This window comes from Ranitomeya variabilis, chromosome 5 (genome assembly GCF_051348905.1).
Source record: "Ranitomeya variabilis isolate aRanVar5 chromosome 5, aRanVar5.hap1, whole genome shotgun sequence".
Lineage (NCBI taxonomy): Eukaryota > Metazoa > Chordata > Amphibia > Anura > Dendrobatidae > Ranitomeya > Ranitomeya variabilis.
Genome location: NC_135236.1, coordinates 188,010,645 through 188,033,870, shown reverse-complemented (window position 1 = coordinate 188,033,870; position 23,226 = coordinate 188,010,645). Strand labels below are relative to the sequence as shown.

The following is a 23,226-nucleotide window of genomic DNA, read 5'->3' as shown; positions in this document are numbered from 1 at the left end:
TTTGTCTCATATGACCACAGCACCTTCTCCCAATCACTCACAGAATCAACCAGGTGTCTATTGGCGAACTTCAGACGGGCCTGCACATGTGCCTTCTTGAGCAGGGGGACCGCAGGATTTTAAACCTTTATGGCATAATGTGTTACCAATGGTTTTCTTGGTGACTGTGGTCTCAGCTGCCTTGAGATCATTAACAAGTTCCCCCTGTGTAGTTTTAGGCTGATCTCTCACCTTCTTCATGATTAATGATACCCCACAAGATGAGATTTTGCATGGTGCCCCAGATCGATGTCGATTGACAGTCATTTTTTGTTCCTTCCATTTTCTTACTATTGCACCAACAGTTGTCTCCTTCTCACTCAGTGTCTCACTTATGGTTTTGTAGCCCATTCCAGCTTTGTGCAGGTCTATGATCTTGTCCCTGACATCCTTATAAAGTTCTTTGGTCTTACCCATGTTGTACAGGTTAGAGTTTGACTGATTAATTGAGTCTGTGGACAGCTGTCTTTAATGCAGGTAACAAGTTGATTGGGAGCATCTAACTGGTCTGTAGGAGCCAGAACTCTTAGGCTCTTAGGCTGCACACGTAGGAAATGTGGTGCAGAATTTTCTGCACAAAATCCGCAGCTCCTGGCAGAATCCGCAGCTGTGGATTTGCCGCGGTTTTTATGCAGATTTTGTGCAGATTTGCCGTGGAATTGATGCGGATTTTGTGCGGATTTTCTGCAGTTTTTGCCACTGCGGATTTCTATCATGGAGGGGTGCAGAAACGCTGCAGATCCGCACAAAAGTAGTGACATGCACTTCTTTTAAATCCGCAGCAATTCCGCACTGATTTTTCCGCACCATCTGCACAACTTTTTTTTGTTACCCATTGATTTACTTTGTACTGTACATCACAGTGCGGATCTGAAGCGTTTCTGTGCGGAAAAATCCGCTGCGGATCCGCTGCAAATCCGCATCGTGTGCACATAGGCTTAATGTTTGGTAGGGCATCAAATACTTATTTCTCACTGCAAAATGCAAATCAATTTATATAATTTATACAATGTGATTTTCAGGATTTTATTATTGATATTCTATCTTTCAATGTTAAAATTAACCTACTCTTAAAATTATTGACTGTTCATGTCTTTGTCAGTGGGCAAACTTAAAAAATCAGCAAGGGATCAAATACCTATTCCCCCACTCTATATATAATATATATGTCAAACACTAGGCACGCTGCGGGTAATGATACTTGAATTACACTATTATTACACATATTTAAAATAATTGGAGATACTTAGCATTTTTGATGAAAATCACTTGCAAAATCGGCAACGTTTCAAATACTTATTTTCTCCATTGTATTTATTATTTCCATCCCTGATGGTTATAGTATAACCTCCAAAGATGAAAACAAGGACCTTCATTGCCCTAGGCTTGATATCTGAGTGCAGTCCAATTTCCAAGGACTGACACAATAAAGAATAGAGAGAATTATTTTCTCTATCTTCTGCACATCTGAGAAAATCTTATCATACTATGATCATGTTCTGATCAAACTTTGAGTAGAGTCTGATCACATTTTGATGAGCATAATTAATCCCATTTTCTCGGATGACAAAAGATATGCTCATCTGACCCTAGCCTTAGGGCACAGTCAGTCAGCCGTATAACACGGACGACGATCGAGCCGCAATGCTCGGACCGGCTGTCGGCTCCACTGATCCTGCGTGACAGCTGCATAGAAACACATGCTGTCACGCTTGGGTCAGCAGAGCCGACGGCCGGTCTGAGCATTGCGGCTCAATCGTCGTCCGTATTATATAGCCAACATTTTTGACTCCAAAAAAAGCAGGAAAAAACAATTGTGCAAAATCCTGACACGTGAACTCACTCTAAGGGCTCATTTCCACTTGCAAGAGAAAAAACGGTCCGTAATCTGGACCGAAAAAACGGATTTAGCGTATGCGATTGTCATGCGATTGTCATGCGAGTGTTATGCGATTTTTAATCGCACCATCCGTTTTACATCCGTATGACATCCGTATGCAATCCGTTTTTTTTCTCTGCAACTATTTTTATACAGTCATTTACAGGACCATGGACAGTGTTCTAGGCCACAGAATGGTAAGGTATCCGTATAAAACGGATGGAATACGGATGGTCCGTATTCCATGCGTTTTTTTTCTCGCACCCATTGACTTGCATTGGCGAGTCTCGTCCGAGACTCGCAGCAAATCGCAGCATGCTGCGATTTTTTTCTCAGTCCGATTTCGGCTGAGAAAAACATCGCAAATGAAAAGACACCTATTGAATAACATTGGTCCGAGTGCAATCCAATTTTTTATCGGATTGCACTCGTCTGTTTTCCTCGCAAGTGGAAATGAGCCATAAGGTTTATTGTCAGTGTCTAAAGTTGGTTTATTTGATTAATGACTTTGGCTAGACATAAGCATGGTTTTATCCATTTGTATCTGTTTTGGATTATTAATTAAGAACTGAACTGTTTTTTATGTTTAAAAATTGTTTTTTTGCTTCAGATTTCTGGATTCCCACACTTCTGGTATATATTAATCTTTTTCTTGGCTGCTGAAATTCTTAAATATGGCTTATTGTGGATTTTTTACAAGGCAACAGTATGAACATGTACATGGGATGGGAACAAAGTTGTTATTGTAATGCATGTGCTGCAACTTGGAGATGATGAGTTCTTTTGTTCTTTAAAGTGGTGTCAGCAGTAAAACTTTATATGACGTGGCTCTGCCTGGTGCGCACTGACTCACACAGTGGCAAATCTGCTACGTGGAAACAAAAGAAGCCTTTTCTTTATCAGCTTCATCAAATCTCCTTGATGTATTCAATCTTAGAAAAGATTCTGTTGTAGGAGATGTAGGAGAGGCCAAAATCATGATATTGAATCATTGTGGGGCTGGCGTTGGAGGAGGGGAGGAAGGCAAACTGTGCAATTGCCCAGGACCCCATTTGCAAAGGGTCCCCCTGTGATACCTTACACAACTGCAGGTTGGGTGGGCCAGTAAGTCTTTATCTGAGGTTATAAGAACCTCTGATGACTGAGGTTAGAAGGACCTCTGATGACTGAGGTTAGAAGGACCTCTGATGACTGAGGTTAGAAGGACCTCTGATGACTGAGGTTAGAAGGACCTCTGATGACTGAGGTTAGAAGGACCTCTGATGACTGAGGTTAGAAGGACCTCTGATGACTGAGGTTAGAAGGACCTCTGATGACTGAGGTTAGAAGGACCTCTGATGACTGAGGTTAGAAGGACCTCTGATGACTGAGGTTAGAAGGACCTCTGATGACTGAGGTTAGAAGGACCTCTGATGACTGAGGTTAGAAGGACCTCTGATGACTGAGGTTAGAAGGACCTCTGATGACTGAGGTTAGAAGGACCTCTGATGACTGAGGTTAGAAGGACCTCTGATGACTGAGGTTAGAAGGACCTCTGATGACTGAGGTTAGAAGGACCTCTGATGACTGTGGTTAGAAGGAACTCTGATGACTGAGGTTAGAAGGACCTCTGATGACCTCATGGTCACATGGCCTGATGTCCTTTATCCTTCAGGAGTCTGGAGAAACTGAAGAAGAGGAGCCAGTCTGTTAAGCTTTTATTTTCTCCCTGTGTATACTATAGCATAGACTTTGTGTATAAACTACATACTGTTTGTATATCGTGTGTGTATATTTCATAGACTTTCTATGTCGCACATATAGTATTTAACATAGATACCTGCACCACTTTCTATTTTTTTGCATATCATGTAAAAAAACATGCCTACAACTGTGAACATTTGGTTTTCTTTTTATTGTGAAGCCAGCAGCAAATAGGACAAAATAACTGAAAACCTCAGTGTGCATAACTATTCACCACCCTAAGGGCTCATACTCACTTGCGTGCAATATGGCCGAGTCTCGCATGGTAACACCCGGCTCTGCCGCCGGCACTTGGGAGCGGAGCGTGCAGCTCCATGTATTGCTATGCAGCCGCACGCTCCGCTCTGGAGTGCCGGCGGCAGAGCCGGGTTTTAACATGCGAGACTCGGCCGTATTTCACGCAAGTGAGTATGAGCCCTAAAGTTAATACTAGAGCCTCTTTTTGCAGCAATTACAGCTGCAAGTCACTGTGGATAAATCTCTATGAGCTTTCCACATCTTGCCACTGAGGTTTTTGACCATTCCTCAAGGCAAAGCCTCTAGCTCCTTCAAGTTAGATGGTTTCCTCTGGTTAACAGCAATCTTCAAGTCTGACCACAGTTTGTCAATTGCTTTGACTAGGCCACTCCAAAACATTTTACACATTTCCCCTTAAACCACTCGAGTGTTGCTTTAGCAGTATGCTTTGGATCATTGTCTTGTTGGAAGATGAACCTCCATCCCATTCTCAAATCACTGACAGACTGAACCAGGTATTGCTCAAGAATATCCCTGTATTTCCCACCATCCATCTTCTCTTTGATTCAGACCATATTCCCTGTCTCTGATGCCGAAAAACATCCCTATAGGTGGACTTCTTTTCACTAAGCATGTGACTTATGAAGGGAATTGTTTGCACCAGAATTTTTCATGGGCTTCAGCGCAAAATGTGCAAATACATATGCACATGCCAATTATTAGTTATTTGATCCCATAAATTTAATTTATGCCTATATTTTTCTCACTTCACTTCACCAATTTAGACTATTTAGTGCTGATGCATCACACACAAATTGGGGTACAAACATATTTAACCCCTTAATGATTGCTGATACGCCTTTTAATAGCAGTCATTAAATAGTACTTAAACCACAGCGCTGTTACTTAATGGCACTGTGGAAAAAGTGTATAGCGCCCCCCAGAGTCGGATTTTCTCCGGGGTCTCGGCTGCCAGGAATAACGAGACCCCAGAGAACACGATTCGAGTCGGTTTTTACCAACCCCTGGGTTGTGATCGCCGTTATTAACTGTATAACGGCGAACGCAAAAAAAAAGTGTGATTTGCCATTTAATTTCTCTGTCTTCTGATGTGATCGCACATCAGAGGACAGAGAAATAGGGTCTCAGATCGCCCCCCGATACTTACCTGTGTTTCCCGGTGTCCCTGGATCCTCCTGCTCCCCCCCCCCACGGCCATTGGCATCTTCTTCCGGTAAGAAAATGGCAGGTGCATTCGCAGTGCGCCCACCGAGATCTGCCAGCCGGCACCCGGCAACAATAGAAAGATTTTTCCTATTGGTTCATTTTGGTAACTGTGATAGTAAATAACCACCCCTCCCCCTTTATCACCCTAAAATAGTAAAATAAAGACATTTCCATTTATTTATTTCCATTTTCCCATTAGGGTTAGGGTTGGGGCTAAAATTAGGGTTAGGGTTGAGATTAGGGTTAGGGCTGTGATTAAGGTTAGGTTTGTGGTTAGGGTTATGGTTAGGGCTGGGATTAGGGCTAGGGGTGTGTTGGGATTATGGTTGGGATTAGGGTTAGGGTTGGGATGAGAGTTTGGGGTGTATTGGAGTTAGGGTTGTGATTAGGGTTATGGTTAGGGTTGGGGTTAGGGATGTGTTGGGGTTAGAGTTGGAGTTAGAATTGGGGGGGTTTAGACTGTTTAGGTACATCAGGGGGTCTCCAAATGTGACATGGTGCTACCATTGATTCCAGTCAATTTTGCATTCAAAAAGTCAAATGGTGCTCCCTCCCTTCTGAGCTCTGCCGAGCGCACAAACAGTGGTTTACCCCCACATATGGGGTATTAGCATGCTCGGGACAAATTGGACAACAACTTTTGGGGTCCAATTTTTCCTGTCACCCTTGGGAAAATAAAAAATTGCGGGCTAAAAAAATCATTTTTGTGGAAAAAAATGATTTTTTATTTTCACGGCTCTGCGTTTTAAACTTCTATGAAGCACTTGGGGGTTCAAAGTGCTCACCACACATCTAGATAAGTTCCTTAAGGGGTCTAGTTTCCAAAATGGTGTCATTTGTTGGGGTTTTCAGGCAGGGGCTCTGCAAACGCGACATGGCGTCCGATCTCAATTCCAGCCAATTCTGCATTGAAAAAGTCAAACGGCACTCCTCTTCCAAGCTCTGCCATGTGCCCAAACAGTAGTTTACCCCCACATATGGGGAATCGGCATACTCAGGACAAATTGCACATCAACTATGGCTGTCTAATTTCTCCTGTTACTCGTGTGAAACTAAAAATTTGGGGGCGAAAAGATCATTTTTGTGGAAAAATATGATTTTTTATTTTCACGGCTCTACGTTATAAACTTCTGTGAAGCACTTGGGGTTCAAAGTGCCCACCACACATCTGTTTAGGCACATCAGGGGCTCTCCAAACGCGACATGGCATCCGATCTCAATTCCAGCCAATTCTGCATTGAAAAAGTAAAATGGCACTCCTTCTCTTCCAAGCTCTGCCGTGCGCCCAAACAGTGGTTTTCCCCCACATATGGGGTATCGGCGTATTCAGGAGAAATTGCACAACTTTTGTGGTTAATTTTCTCTTTTTACACTTGTGAAAATAAAAAAAATTGGTTCTGAAGTAAAATGTTTGTAAAAAAAAAAAAAAGTTGAATGTTAATTTTTTCCTTCCACATTGCTTCAGTTCCTGTGAACTTCTTGAATGTGGTTTTAAGCACCTTGAGGGGTGCAGTTTTTAGAATGGTGTCACTTTGGGGTATTTTCTGTCATGTACACCCCTCAAAGTGACTTTAAATGTTAGATGGTCCCTAAAAAAAATGGTTTTGTAAATTTTGTTGTAAAAATGAGAAATCGATGGTCAACTTATAACTTTCTAATAAATTTTTTTTTTTTCCAAAATTGTGCTGATGTAAAGTAGACATGTGGGAAATGTTATTTATTATCTATTTTGTGTGACACCACTCTCTGATTTAAGGGCATAAAAATTCAAAATTTGAAACTTGCTAAATTTTAAAAAGTTTCGCCATATTTCCATTTTTTTCATAAATAAACGCAAGTAATATCAAAGAAATTTTACCACTAACATGATGTACAAATATGTCGCGAAAAAAACCAGTCTCAGAATCAGCGGGATCCGTTAAAGTGTTCCAGAGTTATAACCTAATAAAGTGACAGTGGTCAGATTTGTCTCCTATTGCCTCCTTCCCCACCATCCTGTAGATGGGCAGGGTCCTCGTCCCTCTGTATCAGTCTGTAATTGTTAGTTATATAACCCAAAAAGATACTCACCAGACCAATTTGAATAATCAATAATATTTTATTAAAATATAAAAATATATATCACCAAAACACTTAATAAAAAATGAAAACTTTATTGTGCTGATAAAAATATGTATAATTTATTAAAAAAATAATATTAAAATAATAGTACACGAAATATGCACAGGCCAGGGCATACCAAAACTGATTGGCACAAAAATAAAAGGTAATCTGTGACCTTAATCAAAGTGCATTATATGCATATACCCAAATAATAATAAATATATCAAAAAGTTTATTAGCAAAAATTTCATCCATTAACAACAATAGAAAGTGCAATGTGCTAATAAATATAAATAACCAAATAAATTCATACAATCCAGTGAAAAATCCATATCACAAAGGGTTAGTGCAAACCAAAATATCTCACGTAAAGTGCAGAAATATATGATGAATAAATATAAGGTAACACAACCGCAATTATTTTATACCAGGATCAACACAATTTGTGCCATATAAAAAGTGCATAAAGTGTATAAAGCAAATGCCTCACTCACTGACGAAGCGGCAAGCGACACGTGCGTTGGAGTGGTGTGTGCAGGGCAGTGGCGTCCTGATACTGGTTGGTATTGTGGCCATTATTTATTTTGCTGAGGCATTTGCTTTATACACTTTGTGATATGGATTTTTCACAAGATTGCCTTGTGCAGGCGTGTACTACGGAGGACACAGCATGAACTTCAATCCAATATTGCGGCCAGCATGCAGCCAGCGGTTAAGGAAAGGGTGAATCAAACACCCGAAAACCCCACCCATATGACCGCAAACCTGTCCCGCCAAATTCAGGTGACAGGTTCCCTTTAAGGTCACAGATTACCTTTTATTTTTGTGCCAATCAGTTTCGGTATGCCCTGCCCAGTGCATACATAGTTTTGTGGTTGACCCCCATATTTCGTGTACTATTATTTTAATATTATTTTTTTAATAAATTATACATCTTTTTATCAGCACGATAAAGTTTCCATTTTTTATTAAGTGTTTTGGTGATATATATTTTTATATTTTAATAAAATATTATTGATTATTCAAATTGGTCTGGTGAATATCTTTTTGGGTTATATATTTTGGTTATATTCATTGACTATATAAGATTATTATTCTGGTATTTCTTTTCTGTATAGGAGTCTGCTTTGTAATTGTTAGTTTGCTTACTGTAAGTGATTTCTGTAATTTGTATGTAACCCCTTCTCATGTATAGCACCATGGAATCAATGGTGCTATATAAATAAATAAATAATAATAATAAAATTGTAAAAATTGGCCTGGTCATTAAGCTGCAGATTGGCTCCATCACTAAGGCTACTTTCACACTAGCGTCGTACGACGCACGACGCAATGCGTCGGGCCGACGTACCGACGCATACTGTGAAAAAAAAGCACAACGGGGGCAGCGGATGCAATTTTTCAACGCATCCGCTGCCCCATTGTGATGTCCGGGGAGGCGGGGGCTGAGTTCCGGCTGCGCATGCGCGGTCGGAAATGGCAGACACGACGCACAAAAAACGTTACATGTAACTTTTTTTGTGCCGACGGTCCGCCAAAACACGACGCATCCGTCGCACGTGTGGCAATGCTTCGCAATGCGTCGCTAATGCAACCCTATGGAGAAAAAATGCATCCTGCGGGCAACTTTGCAGGATGCGTTTTTTCTCCAAAACGACTCATAGCGACGTGCGTCATACGACGCTAGTGTGAAAGCACCCTAAGGGGTTAAATAAAGGTTGTAATGTAACAAACAAGGTAAAAAGCCAGCATAGCATAGATTGTACATAGCATAGATTGTGTATAATGTATAGACTGTATATTACATAGATTATGCATAGCATAGATTGTGTGTACTTAGCACATGATAAATACTACAGTCAGTTAGTAAAACAAATCCTCAATTGTCCAGTGATTGTATTATTTATGCTGGCATAAAAATTATTGTTATTGATTGCTCATGCAAATAGGTGATGTGCTGCTGATAACTTGGTGTCATATTTTAGTATTTGGTGCTCCATTTTTAATTTAGCCAGAGGCCACATTTTTGTCCAAAGTAAATTCAGTAATTAATGAATTACCCCAATTTTCTACATAAATTTACTTTTGGTCTATGTTCCCCTTATGAGTTTTGGTGCTTTTTTGATGACGCAGAATTTCTGCTCCAATGCTGCACCTATTATTTAACTTTGGTTACTTGAGTGTTTTCCATGCGTTTTTAGCGCGGTTTTTCTGTTGTGTCATTCTTTAAATTAGAGCGTGTCACACTCCGATGTGAGGTGTGGATAGGAAGGCCGTTATCATACAGGTGATCATATGCTGCCGTCTGTCCTGGGGAGGGTGAGGAGAGGACAGTTTATCTGTATAACCACAATTAGGGGACAGGGGGTTTTGAAACCAGAAAACCCCTTTAACGCCTCCAACCTCGGCTGCTTCACTGCCCCTCACACCATCCGATCAGTCAGGGAGGATTTAGGACACTTTTACATGGCGATATTTTGCATCAGTATTTACCAGAAGCCAGGAGAGGATCCAAAACACAGAAGAGGTGACAGTGATTCCATTATTATTTCTCTGTGTTTGCTCCTCTGGTTTTTAGGTGACAAATACTGATGTAAATTACTGCCCCAAATATTCACTGTGTGAATGAGGTGAGGAAGCCAACGATAATCCTGTAATATACTGTGAGTCCTTACTGAGGATGAGCGCACACTCACAAGTGCTGCAACTGGCAGATGTTCAGACATATGACCCAGTGATGTGTGATGGACCCGACTCGGAAAACATGAATCAGGCAGAACACAAAATAACTATACAGAGCATTGCAATTAGATGTCAAACGTTCTCAACTTAATTTATATTCACATGACACTAAAAATAGCACAACCCCCGACTCACAAAGAGTCACCCCCCAGAACTCAGGAGAGGAAAAACCCCTGTGGAGGAAACCTCTAGGGAACCATGGCTGGAGGATCGCCCTTCCCTTGGGCTTAGAGAGTTAGTGCCGATATAACAGATGGAACGGCAGAATTCCGTACAGAGCACGACATAACAAATATAGACTATAAATGTGATAAGCCGGATATGGAAAGATCTGGCTGCGATATCTGCCACCACACTGGCAGCTACAAACAATGTGGCTGATCTGATTCCCAGGTGGATCTACAGGATCATTTCTCTCTTACAGATCCAGGTCTGAGTCTCAAGAAGTCGGACACTTGGTGATAAGGATTGTTAGTTATGGATGACCCCTAATGGGATAAATATTCCCCCTTCCTCTTCCCCATCCCAATTTATCACCCATTAACGTCATAGATCTGATGGAATCTTCTTTATCACACTTGTTTATGACCTCAGAACAGTCGTCATGGTTACTATAGGGGCTATCACTGATGCTGGGCCCAAGTATCAACCCTTTCATCACGTGTAATCCGCTTTTTTGTAGAGACAAATAACTGCACTTGTTACCAGCAGGCGCCGATTGTTATGGCTTCCCTTAGGCCCCATAAAAAATACACAATACAGATTAATCGTGCGAGTGTTTCAGGAGGGTTTTGCACTTTTTAGATGCAGAGATTGGACTTATAACTAGAACTTTACAAAGAAAAAAATAAGAGGAAATTACTTGTAAAATAATATTATAGGGAATTGCAATTCAAGCCTTTTCCTAATGTACATTCTACATAGTTACATAGATACAGTGGGGAAAAAAGGTATTTAGTCAGCCAATAATTGTGCAAGTTATCCCACTTAAAAAGATGAGGGAGGCCTGTAATTGACATCATAGATAGTCCACAACTATGAGAGTCAAAATGAGAAAACAAATCCAGAAAATCACCTTGTCTGATTTGGCAATATTTATTTTGCAAATTATGGTGGAAATAAGATTTCTGGCTCTCACAGACCTGTAACTTCCTCTTTAAGAGGCTCCTCTGTCCTCCACTCATTACCTGTAGTAATGGCACCTGTTTGAACTTGTTATCAGTATAAAAGACACCTGTCCACAACCTCAATCAGTCACACTCTAATCTCCACTAGGGTGAAGACCAAAAAGCTGTCGAAGGACACTAGAAACAAAATTGTAGCCCTGCACCAGGCTGGGAAGACTGTTATGGCTGGACCTGGTGGTTAGGAGCACCGGGAATGACCTGATAGTCAAAACTGCAAAAATAGAGCGAGCTCTGGGAAGTGGGAGCTCTGCTGACCGCAGCCCTAATCTATTATCACACACACTAGAATTAGCCGTGGATCGTACCTGACTCTGCCTAGACGACTCTTCACAGCCTGAGAGGTAACTTCCCCTAAAGAGAAATATAGCCTCACCTTGCCTCAGAGAAATTCCCCCAAAGGAAAAGAGCAGCCCCCCACATATATTGACTGTGAGTTAAGAGGAAGGCACAAACATAGGAATGAGACAGGTTTCAGCAAAGGAGGCCCGACTTACTAAATAGACCGAAGATAGATAAAGGGATCTTTGCGGTCAGCACAAAAAACTACAAAAAGCCACGCAGAGAGGGCAAGAAACCCCCCCGCGCCGACTCACGGCGCGGTAGGTGCCACTCTGCAACCCAGAGATTCCAGCTAGCGAGACAATATCATGATAGCCAGCTGGACAAAACTTAGCAGGAACTCAGAAATATATTCAGCACACAAATGAACAACAAATTAGCTTAACAGGGACTTAGCTTCTTCTGAAGTAGACAGGTCATCAGGAGATCCAAGTGAGATCTGAACCAGTACAGATACATTGACAACTGGCATCAGGTAACGATCTGAGCAGAGTTAAATAGAGGAACCAGCCCAGTCTTTAAACGATGCAGCTGAGGAAGCCACCTCCAGACCAGCAGCTCCACTTTCAGCCACCAGAGGGAACCCACGGACAGAACTCACAGAAATACCATTCCTGACCACAGGAGGGAGTTCCAGAACAGAGTTCACAACAGAAGACACATAGGACGTTTCGACCCCAGCAGGGTCTTTATCACAATGTCGCTGTGTATGTAAGGACAGGATGTGACAATCATGCAATATGACATAAACAATAACCCAGTAGATATATACAGATTACAATTCATACAAGCTTTACAGTATCAGTGGGTCCATGGCACAGAAAAGACAGGAAGGTAAATTGTCATAGTGGCACAAACTGCTGACTAGAAATAGTGTGCATGTAAAAGAATGGACCTGAATACATCTGTTACAGAGGTTTTACGTATGTCTGCCGTCACGGATAATACGTTTATTGCATCACCTGGAATAAGAGTGTGCCGTGAATTTATTCTGAAGTTGGTTTCTTATTCGTCCAGTTTTTATACGGCAAATTCTTTTCTTCTGTTATTTACAGGTTTAACAACAAAAGTATAAAAATCACAATAAGGCCGGTTTCACACGTCAGTGGCTCCGGTACGTGTGGTGTCAGTTTTCTCACGTACCGGAGACACTGACTCATGTAGACACATTAAAATCAATGTGTCTCTGCACATGTCAGCGTGTTTTCATGGACCGTGTGTCCGTTTGAAAAACACGGAGACATGTCAGTGTTCATGGGAGCGCACGGATCTCACGGACCCATTAAAGTCAATGGGTCCGTGTAAAACACGTACCGCACACGGATGCTGTCCGTGTGCCGTCCGTGTGCCGTGCAGGAGACAGCGCTACAGTAAGCGCTGTCCCCCCAGCGTGGTGCTGAAGCCACCATTCATTTCTTCTCTCCAGCAGCGTTCGCATGAGAGAAGGAATGAAAAATCATTGTTTTTTGTTTTTTTTTGCGGTTGAAATAAAGATCTTTGTCACCGATAAGGGGTGGAGCTGCATATCCATCACTGTAATGAGCGGCACCACCTGACCGCTCATACAGGAGAAGCTGCGGCGCTGAGAGGACGCATTGATGGAGCTGGGTGAGTATTTTATTTCCAGCGGGCGGGCGCACAGGGGGTGGTGACAAAGATCTTTATTTCAACCGCAAAAAAACAAAAAAAACAATGATTTTTCATTTCTTCTCTCCAGCGAACGCTGCTGGAGAGAAGAAATGAATGGCGGCTTCAGCACCCAAAGCAGGGGTACTGTACTGTAGCGCTGTCTCCTGCACGGTCCGTGTGGTACCCAGTCGGCACACGGCTGCCGCATGAGTGCCACACTGATGTGCCATGTGAGCTCACGGACACACGGACACGGAATTATCTGGACGTGTGGGACAGGCCTAATAAAATACGAGACCGTGATGTGCCCTGATGTGAACACCCTTAAATAAAACTGCTTTGTTTTTGATACTTCCTGTTTTTTTGCTTTGACAAAACGTTATTTACATACTTAGATGCGGGTTACGAAGCGTTTCCACCATGAAAATGCACTAAAAACGCTTGTGTGTTTTTTGCTGCAGATTTTCTGCATCTAATGCAAGTCTGTGGGGGAAATCCGGACAGAAAATTGCGTACCTACAAGAGAAATTGACGTGCGGCGAATTTGAAAGCCGCACCGCAGGTCACATTACGCTGTGATAAGAAGAAGCATAGCGGGCAGGAGACCTCTGTACATCCCATCCACTTTGCTGGAACTGTAAGACGCTGCGCATTTGATGCAGCAATAACACAGCGTCAAAAACGCACCAAGAGCTCAAGGCGGGAAAGTTGCCTCAGGACCAGCAGTGCCCTCCATTCTCATCCTGTGTCCCACCTTGGGGTCTGGACTGCAACCAATCAGCGGCCATTGTTTGATTGCAGCCTTCACAAATCCAAGGAAAAGAACAATGCTTCTACCGCGCCAACTAAAGTGTGCAGGCTGCAGCCGATCAGCTGCCTCTGAATAACTGCATCGGTCACTTGACTTTGCTTTTTTCAGGGGACGAGTGGGGGTGCACAGGGTTGAGAGCGTAGAAGAAGAACCAGTATGAGAGATACAGATAGGATTTTTTAAATATAATTTATGCCACTTCCTGGAGCTATTAGTAGGGAATGTCCAATAGTGGACTGCCCCTTTAAGAAATATATTTTATAGGTCCTTAGTTCCTAGCATTCCTACATTTGTTCTGTTTTCTATGAATCATCGCTTCTCACAATAGCTTTTCTTGGTTTATCTGCTTCTTTCTTTCTCCTCTATTTAGGTGTGAGCTGAGCGGTCTCTTATTACATGGTGCACTACATCATCCCTTGTGTACACGCTGTGAATCGCTTAGTAACAGTTTTCTAATTAAACATTTTTCCTCTTAGCCTTAGAAAACCTGTTCAGTGTCTGTTACATAACTACAGGTGACATTTCTTGACCAAACCTACCATTGAGTGAAATGTACAATGTCTGTGGGGGAGGGGATCAGAGCTAGCGGACACCTTGTGGGGGAAGGATTGGTAACCGAAGACATTTTTTTCCCTGTTATTCCGCTTTATTCCCTGTGGTAGAATTCTATCCTAGTCTAAGACTTCACACGTTGTGTTTCTGCTGCATTTTTTAGTGCAAATTTTAAGCTGCTTTTTATAATACCAGCAATTGTTATGAGAGTTCAGAAATCTCATGCATACACATTGTTTTATTTTTTCCTGACTGATTTTGAGAACTGCTGCGTTTTTTGAAAACTGCTGCATGTCACTTCTTTCAGTGTTTTTAATAGAAAGCAAGTACAAAAATGTAGCTAAAAACACAGGTATCAGGTTTTGATGCAAAAACCTAAGGAAGTTGTATCATACTTTTTTGGGGGGAGGGACACTAAACTTTATCAACATGCACAAGAGACAAGGAAAACGCAGCAAATAATAACATTAATAATAATCTACTGCTTGCATCTACAATACTTTTGTTCATGTATGGGCTGCAGTCTGATGACCACTAGGAACATCAATTCCCGTTGCTAAGGACATACTGGGAAGAGTTGTATATGGGGTTGATATAGAATTGCAATGGATCACTGTACTGTACTAAGCTTGGTGCTGTATTCATATACAGATGAGTGATCTGGTGTTGTATTCATGCACTGATGGTTATTCTGGTGTTTTATTTATGCACTGACAGTGGCTCTGATGATGTAGTGATTTTAGTTCTGGTTCTGTACTAGTTCTAACCAGTTCTGGTTAATATTCATGTACTGATGGTGGTTTTGGTGATGTAGTTGTCTACTGACGGTAGTTCTGGTGATATAGTAGCCTATTGCTGGTGGTTCTGGTGATGTAGTCGTCTATTGGTAGTGGTTCTGGTGATATAGTAGCCTATTGCTGGTGGTTCTGGTGATGTAGTCGTCTATTGGTAGTGGTTCTGGTGATATAGTAGCCTATTGCTGGTGGTTTTGGTGATGTAGTCGTCTATTGGTAGTGGTTCTGGTGATATAGTCATGTACTGACAGTGGTCCTGTTGATGTAGATGTAATTGACTGAGCCAGCACTCCTGTGTATGGGAGTGTCGGCTGAAAGGCTGCCGGCTGAATGATTGGCTGAAGCATAGTTCAGCCGACGTCATGTCATGTGTAGGACCAGCCTTAGGGTATGTTTCCACGATCAGGATGGCCGGCGGTATCGCCGCAGCGGCGAAGCCGCTCGGCGCTAAGCCCCGCCCCCTTTCTGGGACGCGATCATGCCGGATGTGTTAACTCTTCACATCCGGGATGATCGCTCTCTCCCATAGGGCCCTGTGATATGCCTTGCGGGGACGCTGCGTCCTTGCAAGGTGTACGGACATGCTGCGATCTGAAAAGACACGCAGCATGTCCGTAGTCGCAGGGCCGCCGCGTGCGGGTTTCCACGCATAGTGGAGACGGGATTTCATAAAATCCCCTCCACTATGCTGGAACATCTGGACGCTGCTTGTTTGACGCTGCAGCTCTGCGCAGCGTCAAACAAGCAGCGTTTCCTGACCGTGGAAACATACCCTTAGGGTATGTTTGCACCATGTCTTTTAGATGTCTGAAAGTTCAAGTTTTCAGACTGAAGACACTTCAGGACACACAGGCATTTTTGTGCTGAAGCAACTTTTTTTTGCCTTTCAGTTTTTTTTTCTTTTTTCTTTAAATTATATGAAATAAACTAGGTTACTTATTTTACCACTTTACGTCTTTGGAAACCTGAAGCTGTTAAAAGAAGCTCAAAAGACTAAACATATGTGCTGCAAGTTGTTTTCACATTGCATATGTTCATTCTGTTTAGCATTTATTTAGTGCTTTTGCAGACGGGGTTCAGCGTGAATCTATCTGAAATAGATATCAAGTGCACATACCCTTAGGGTATGCAAATACTTTGTTGAGCGGGCACCATCCAAAAATAGGGGGATCACCATATGCATACTAATAGACAATAGTACCAAGAAAAGACAAGCGTATGCATAAAATGTAGGGATCACCACAGCAAATGATAAGAAATTGGAAAATCTTTATTTAGAGAACAACATAAACAAAACATTTAAAAACATCTAAAAACAAAGAAGATAATGGGTCCATCATTATAACAGATAAATACTGGCAGAAAAGGCACCCTACACAGCTAATACATCTCTTAGCAGCTCATAAGTATAGTAAGCAGCAGAACCGAATGGCACATAAAAAATACAATAGAAAGGTGTGCACCAAATAGATCATTGTTGCAAATTGCTAGGCACTTGGGCAAATATCCCTACACCACCAAATAGCATGGTACCAAGGGTACAATATCCTATGATGGGGATATATACATATAAACGGCCCCCCAAAATATAATGGCTACCTCCACCTAGCCTTCCTCCAAAATCCCAGAGAGCCTCTTACCCAGCCCAGTGTGAGCACCTAACAAAGCGGTCCTGAGCTTACAAGCATATCCAATCAGTCAGGCTATGTGGGTACCAAGACCCACGCGTATCGACGCTCACGGCGTCTTTCTCAAGGTCAGTGTGATGTTACTCACGTTGTCCTCCAATATTTATGTCACAAATCAAGTCCTAAAAACCAATCAGGCTGTGCAGGAACATGGTGGCGTCGGTAATCCGGTCCGGCGTTGTGCCAGAGTCACTGCGCAAGCGCCGAGGGAGAGAGGTAACAGGAAGCCGTTCATAGCCAACAGGGCATGCGCAGAACAGCTGCAGCGCCGGTCCGGTAACCATGGCAACCGCTAACACTGAGAAGGCAAGCGGTGTCCATGAAAAACAACAAAACAGCGTCCAACAACGCCGATCAGGCGTTTGAGCAGAAGGGCAATACGTCCCAACTAAAATGGTAAGATTATCCTTAATCACATAAACGGTGCATGCTAGTCACGCCCACCAGGCGGGACAATAATCCTCCTACATAGGGTGTGTTTCAGCCGAGGAGCGTACAACCCCATAGGCCGAGCACACACTCATGAGTTCAACACCTATGCAATTACAATTGTATCTGAGGGATATACCAACTAACGCCATATTGAAGCGCCCATAGATATCCATCAGGCACTTGCCAGATGTACAATAGACAGGCGCCACATTTGTGGCCAACAGGCGCATCAATATTGTATCTCAGGCAATGTAAGAACCTCAGCTCAATCTATATCACACTAGTGATGGTCTGAATAAAGTGCACAAAGGCAGGGTAGCACATACGTACAGCCAACCAACCACCCTGGCCAGGGTTCAAACGCCCACACATACACCTACGCATTCATGAAATTAACCTGTTTGCATACATGTACTCTACCAGAAGGTACCGCTCCTGCTCAAAGGAAAAAGAGATATGATCATATGGCATAATGAGGAAAAACGAACAGGAGGTAACGGACTAGAATAATTTAAACACCACTACAATGTGGTCCTCAGATCAGGATCTATGGGCTCCTGGTACTCCACAATTTTTTCTTTCTCCAACCACAGGATTCTTAATCTTCCTCCTATTCTTTTCCTTCCTCCAAGAGATAACCCCGTTAGACTCAAGACCGAAGATCCATCCACTCGGTCAGGCTGCCGAAAGACCAATGGGGCAACCTACAACACCTAAAAAAAGAGAAGGAGAGGAGGCCAGGGAACCGTTAATCATACAGTAATGCTCATGGCCACACCCAACCCACAGTCAAATGTACACAGAGAGCCACAAAGTGGTCATAGGTCATAAGATCTAGATCTTTTTGTAAAAACCCGTGTACAGGAGCTCTTCATTTAATCCGCTCGGTGCCAAGCTTCCTAATTCATAGATAAGGCGGGATTCCTTCCTCAACAGTTCATCTGTGAGCCTGCCCCCCCTAATATTGGAGGTCACCCCCTCAAGGCCCATGACACGGAGGCTCCTGTAACTACCCCTATGATGATCTAGGAAGTGGGATGCCACTGAGGTGATTTTTTTTAGGTGTTGTAGGTTGCCCCATTGGTCTTTCGGCAGCCTGACCGAGTGGACGGATCTTCGGTCTTGAGTCTAACGGGGTTATCTCTTGGAGGAAGGAAAAGAATAGGAGGAAGATTGAGAATCCTGTGGTTGGAGAAAGAAAAAATTGTGGAGTACCAGGAGCCCATAGATCCTGATCTGAGGACCACATTGTAGTGGTGTTTAAATTATTCTAGTCCGTTACCTCCTGTTCGTTTTTCCTCATTATGCCATATGATCATATCTCTTTTTCCTTTGAGCAGGAGCGGTACCTTCTGGTAGAGTACATGTATGCGAACAGGTTAATTTCATGAATGCGTAGGTGTATGTGTGGGCGTTTGAACCCTGGCCAGGGTGGTTGGTTGGCTGTACGTATGTGCTACCCTGCCTTTGTGCACTTTATTCAGACCATCACTAGTGTGATATAGATTGAGCTGAGGTTCTTACATTGCCTGAGATACAATATTGATGCGCCTGTTGGCCACAAATGTGGCGCCTGTCTATTGTACATCTGGCAAGTGCCTGATGGATATCTATGGGCGCTTCAATATGGCGTTAGTTGGTATATCCCTCAGATACAATTGTAATTGCATAGGTGTTGAACTCATGAGTGTGTGCTCGGCCTATGGGGTTGTACGCTCCTCGGCTGAAACACACCCTATGTAGGAGGATTATTGTCCCGCCTGGTGGGCGTGACTAGCATGCACCGTTTATGTGATTAAGGATAATCTTACCATTTTAGTTGGGACGTATTGCCCTTCTGCTCAAACGCCTGATCGGCGTTGTTGGACGCTGTTTTGTTGTTTTTCATGGACACCGCTTGCCTTCTCAGTGTTAGCGGTTGCCATGGTTACCGGACCGGCGCTGCAGCTGTTCTGCGCATGCCCTGTTGGCTATGAACGGCTTCCTGTTACCTCTCTCCCTCGGCGCTTGCGCAGTGACTCTGGCACAACGCCGGACCGGATTACCGACGCCACCATGTTCCTGCACAGCCTGATTGGTTTTTAGGACTTGATTTGTGACATAAATATTGGAGGACAACGTGAGTAACATCACACTGACCTTGAGAAAGACGCCGTGAGCGTCGATACGCGTGGGTCTTGGTACCCACATAGCCTGACTGATTGGATATGCTTGTAAGCTCAGGACCGCTTTGTTAGGTGCTCACACTGGGCTGGGTAAGAGGCTCTCTGGGATTTTGGAGGAAGGCTAGGTGGAGGTAGCCATTATATTTTGGGGGGCCGTTTATATGTATATATCCCCATCATAGGATATTGTACCCTTGGTACCATGCTATTTGGTGGTGTAGGGATATTTGCCCAAGTGCCTAGCAATTTGCAACAATGATCTATTTGGTGCACACCTTTCTATTGTATTTTTTATGTGCCATTCGGTTCTGCTGCTTACTATACTTATGAGCTGCTAAGAGATGTATTAGCTGTGTAGGGTGCCTTTTCTGCCAGTATTTATCTGTTATAATGATGGACCCATTATCTTCTTTGTTTTTAGATGTTTTTAAATGTTTTGTGTATGTTGTTCTCTAAATAAAGATTTTCCAATTTCTTATCATTTGCTGTGGTGATCCCTACATTTTATGCATACGCTTGTCTTTTCTTGGTACCCTTAGGGTATGTGCACACGTCCGGATTTCTTGCAGAAATTTCCTGAAGAAAACCGGAAATTTTCTGCAAGAAATCCGCATTTTTTTTTTTGCGTTTTTTTTCCGTTTTTTTCGCGTTTTTTTAGCATTCTGCAAGCGTAATTAGCTTGCAGAATGCTAAAGTTTTCCAAGCGATCTGTAGCATCGCTTGGAAAACTGACTGACAGGTTGGTCACACTTGTCAAACATAGCGTTTGACAAGTGTGACCAACTTTTTACTATAGATGCAGCTTTTGCAGCATCTATAGTAAAAGATAGAATGTTTAAAAATAATAAAAAAAATAAAAAAAATGCTTATACTCACCTGCAGATAGCCGATCTCCTCAGCGGCGTCCGTTCAGTATAGATGGTGTGTGCGCGCAGGACTTTCCATGACGTCGCGGTCACGTGAGCGGTCACATGACCGGTCTCGACCAATCACAAGACAGCGACGTCATCGGCAGGTACTTCACCGCACACCAGCTACAGGAACCGAAGCGACAGCGTGCAGTGGAGAGGCGGGAAGACATCGAAGGTGAGTATAGGACTATTTTTTATTTTAATTCTTTGTTTTTGACCAATTATATGGTGCCCAGTGCGTGGAGGAGAGTCTCCTCTCCTCCACCCTGGGTACCAACCGCACATAATCTGCTTACTTCCCGCATGGTGTGCACAGCCCCGTGCGGGAAGTAAGCAGATCAATGGACTCCCAGGTGTGCGGAATCCCCTGCAATTCCGCATTTTAATGAACATGTTGCTTTTTTTTCCTCGATGCGATTTTTTCGCGGAAAAAAAGGCTACATTTGCACAAAAAATGCGGAATACACTGAAAATAATGGGAGGCATATGTAAGCGTTTTTTTCGCGTTTTTATCACGTTTTTATAGCGAAAAAACACGAAAAAAACGTGAACAATCCTGAACGTGTGCACATGGCCTTAGGGCGCGCACACGTCTGTATAAATCATTTTGACGAATAGCACTCCTCCCCATGTTATTCTATAGGGCTGTTTGTTGTCCCATTTTATTCCTCGGTCAGAGGAAATAAATCCCAGCATGCCCAATTTGCATCCGATTCTCGGATCACACTCAACCATTCATGTCTGTAGGTCTGTGGCAAAAGTACGGGCCGATTTTCAGACTGAGAGAAGGGTGAAATAGTAAAAAAGAATTTTATTCTCCACATCCGAGAAAATCTGATCAAAGTCTGATCAGAGACTAATCAGAGTTTGATCGGCATAATCAGACCGATTTTCTTGGATGAGAGAATACCGGTTGTGTGACCCCAGCCCTAGGACTCAGTCACACATCAGTATTTTGCTTCAGTATATATGAAAGCCATGAGTGGAACTTACGGAGAAAAACTATAAATGAAAGATTGACACCTGTTCTGTGTTTTATAATAATAATAATAATCTTTAGTTTTTGGAGACACTTCTATTTTTTGGCATACAAATACTGATAAAAAAAAAATACTGACGTGTAAATGAGGCCTAAGGCTAATTTATCAGTAGGGGCCGTGGCCACATAAAGTTCCTAGAGCAGCATAAACTCCAAATACGGCCCTGGGAACATTATTTTAACACATCCAATTGTATAACTTATTATTCCAAGATCTATTGATTAAAATATACTTTTTTTGCGGAAAACAAACCCTTTACATTTTTTTGTGTCTTCATTTGGCTAACCGTTGTAGTACTATCAGATTCCTGATTATAAGGTAATCAAGATACATACAATAATTAAAGGGGTGGTATGACATTAGAATAAAATGCTCTGCTTTAGAGCTGCAAGAACAGAGGCAGCCCACAGACAGGAGCGGGACTGTTTCTGAAGGAAAAGGTCTCACGAGAACACATGCCAGAAGAAACTATAATGTGCAGTAGTCTCAGGATGTTTTGACCGGAGAATAGGTCCTGCTGCTCATGATATGAAGAATACTTGTATCAAGCTGATCTATGGCTTTTTCTTCTTGGGCTTCTCCTCCAGGACATGGTGATATCCGAGCCACTCCAATAGTTGAAGTCAATTCCAAAATGAAAGTGAACCCAATATAAGCATGTGATAAAGACATGAAGCAATTGTGTTGTTAAAGGGAAACTGTCAGCAGTTTTGTATGTAATCTGAGAGCAGTATGATGTAAGGGTAGAGACCCTGCTTCCAGCGATGTATCACTCACTTACTTGGCTGTGTTTTGCTGTTTCAATAAAATGAGAAGATTATCACTATAGAACAAGGTGTCTGATGCCTCCTAGTCCAACCCCACGACTGATTTGCAGCTTTCTGTCAATATGCAGTGTACACAATCGGGTGAGGTTACACTAGCATTCCGAGGTCTGCTAGATCTACAGCAGATAAAACTGTGATTCTATCACAACTGCTGCACTCAGTAAGCTATGTGACACATTGCTGGATTCAGGGTCTCTGTCCCTAAATCATCAGGGTCTCCGACCCTACATAATGCTGCTGTAAGATTACAGAACCTGCTGATGGATTGCATTTAAACCTGACATTGCAGTTAGATAAATGCTGCTGCAGCAGGAGCGATCCGCATATGAACAGTTCTGCTCACCAACTACTGTGTCCTCCTCATTACTGAGGCCTCCTGGGTTTAGAAACACCAATGCGATATGTTCATATGATAGATGCGAATGATTGCCTATGTAGCAAACATAATGTTATTTCTCTAGAATTGTGTAAAATGGTAATTGTGCATATGAGCAACACATTTCATGGAGCAGGGTTAATGCCAGAGTCTTCTGTGCAATAATTGTGTGATTTCTATTTCTACTTTCAGCTTTTAAGTGAGAAAATTAGTGGAGCAGAAGGAACAAAACTCGATCATGATTTTCAAGAAATGGAAAGGGTAAGATTCTCTTCGTTATGCTTGTATGAAAAGAAAATAAACTGGTTACATATATAGCAAATAATTGCTAATTGCAGGCACTCCATGCTTGCTGTCTAAGGCCTCTGTGGGTCACTGCAATGCTACCTAAGGCCGGTTTCACACGTCAGTGGCTCCGGTATGTGTGGTGACAGTTTCCTCACGTACCGGAGACACTGACTCACGTAGATACATTAAAATCAATGTGTCTCTGCACATGTCAGCG

The 23,226-nt window shown here is 42.6% G+C and overlaps 1 protein-coding gene across 2 annotated transcripts in view; it reads left to right on the top strand.

Moving 5' to 3' along the window:
• The window catches only part of SH3GL3 (SH3 domain containing GRB2 like 3, endophilin A3), a 112,511-nt gene that overhangs the window by 56,912 nt on the left and 32,373 nt on the right, over positions 1–23,226 (top strand). Inside the window, exons 1-2 of one of the 2 annotated variants that reach the window (XM_077263633.1) lie at positions 19,503–19,521; positions 22,914–22,982. In XM_077263633.1, coding sequence (XP_077119748.1) covers positions 22,974–22,982 — 9 coding nt within the window. In that variant the 5' untranslated portion in view covers positions 19,503–19,521; positions 22,914–22,973. Of the gene's footprint in view, positions 1–19,502; positions 19,522–22,913; positions 22,983–23,226 lie in introns of those variants that run through there. The other variant, XM_077263632.1, reaches the window with a different exon arrangement.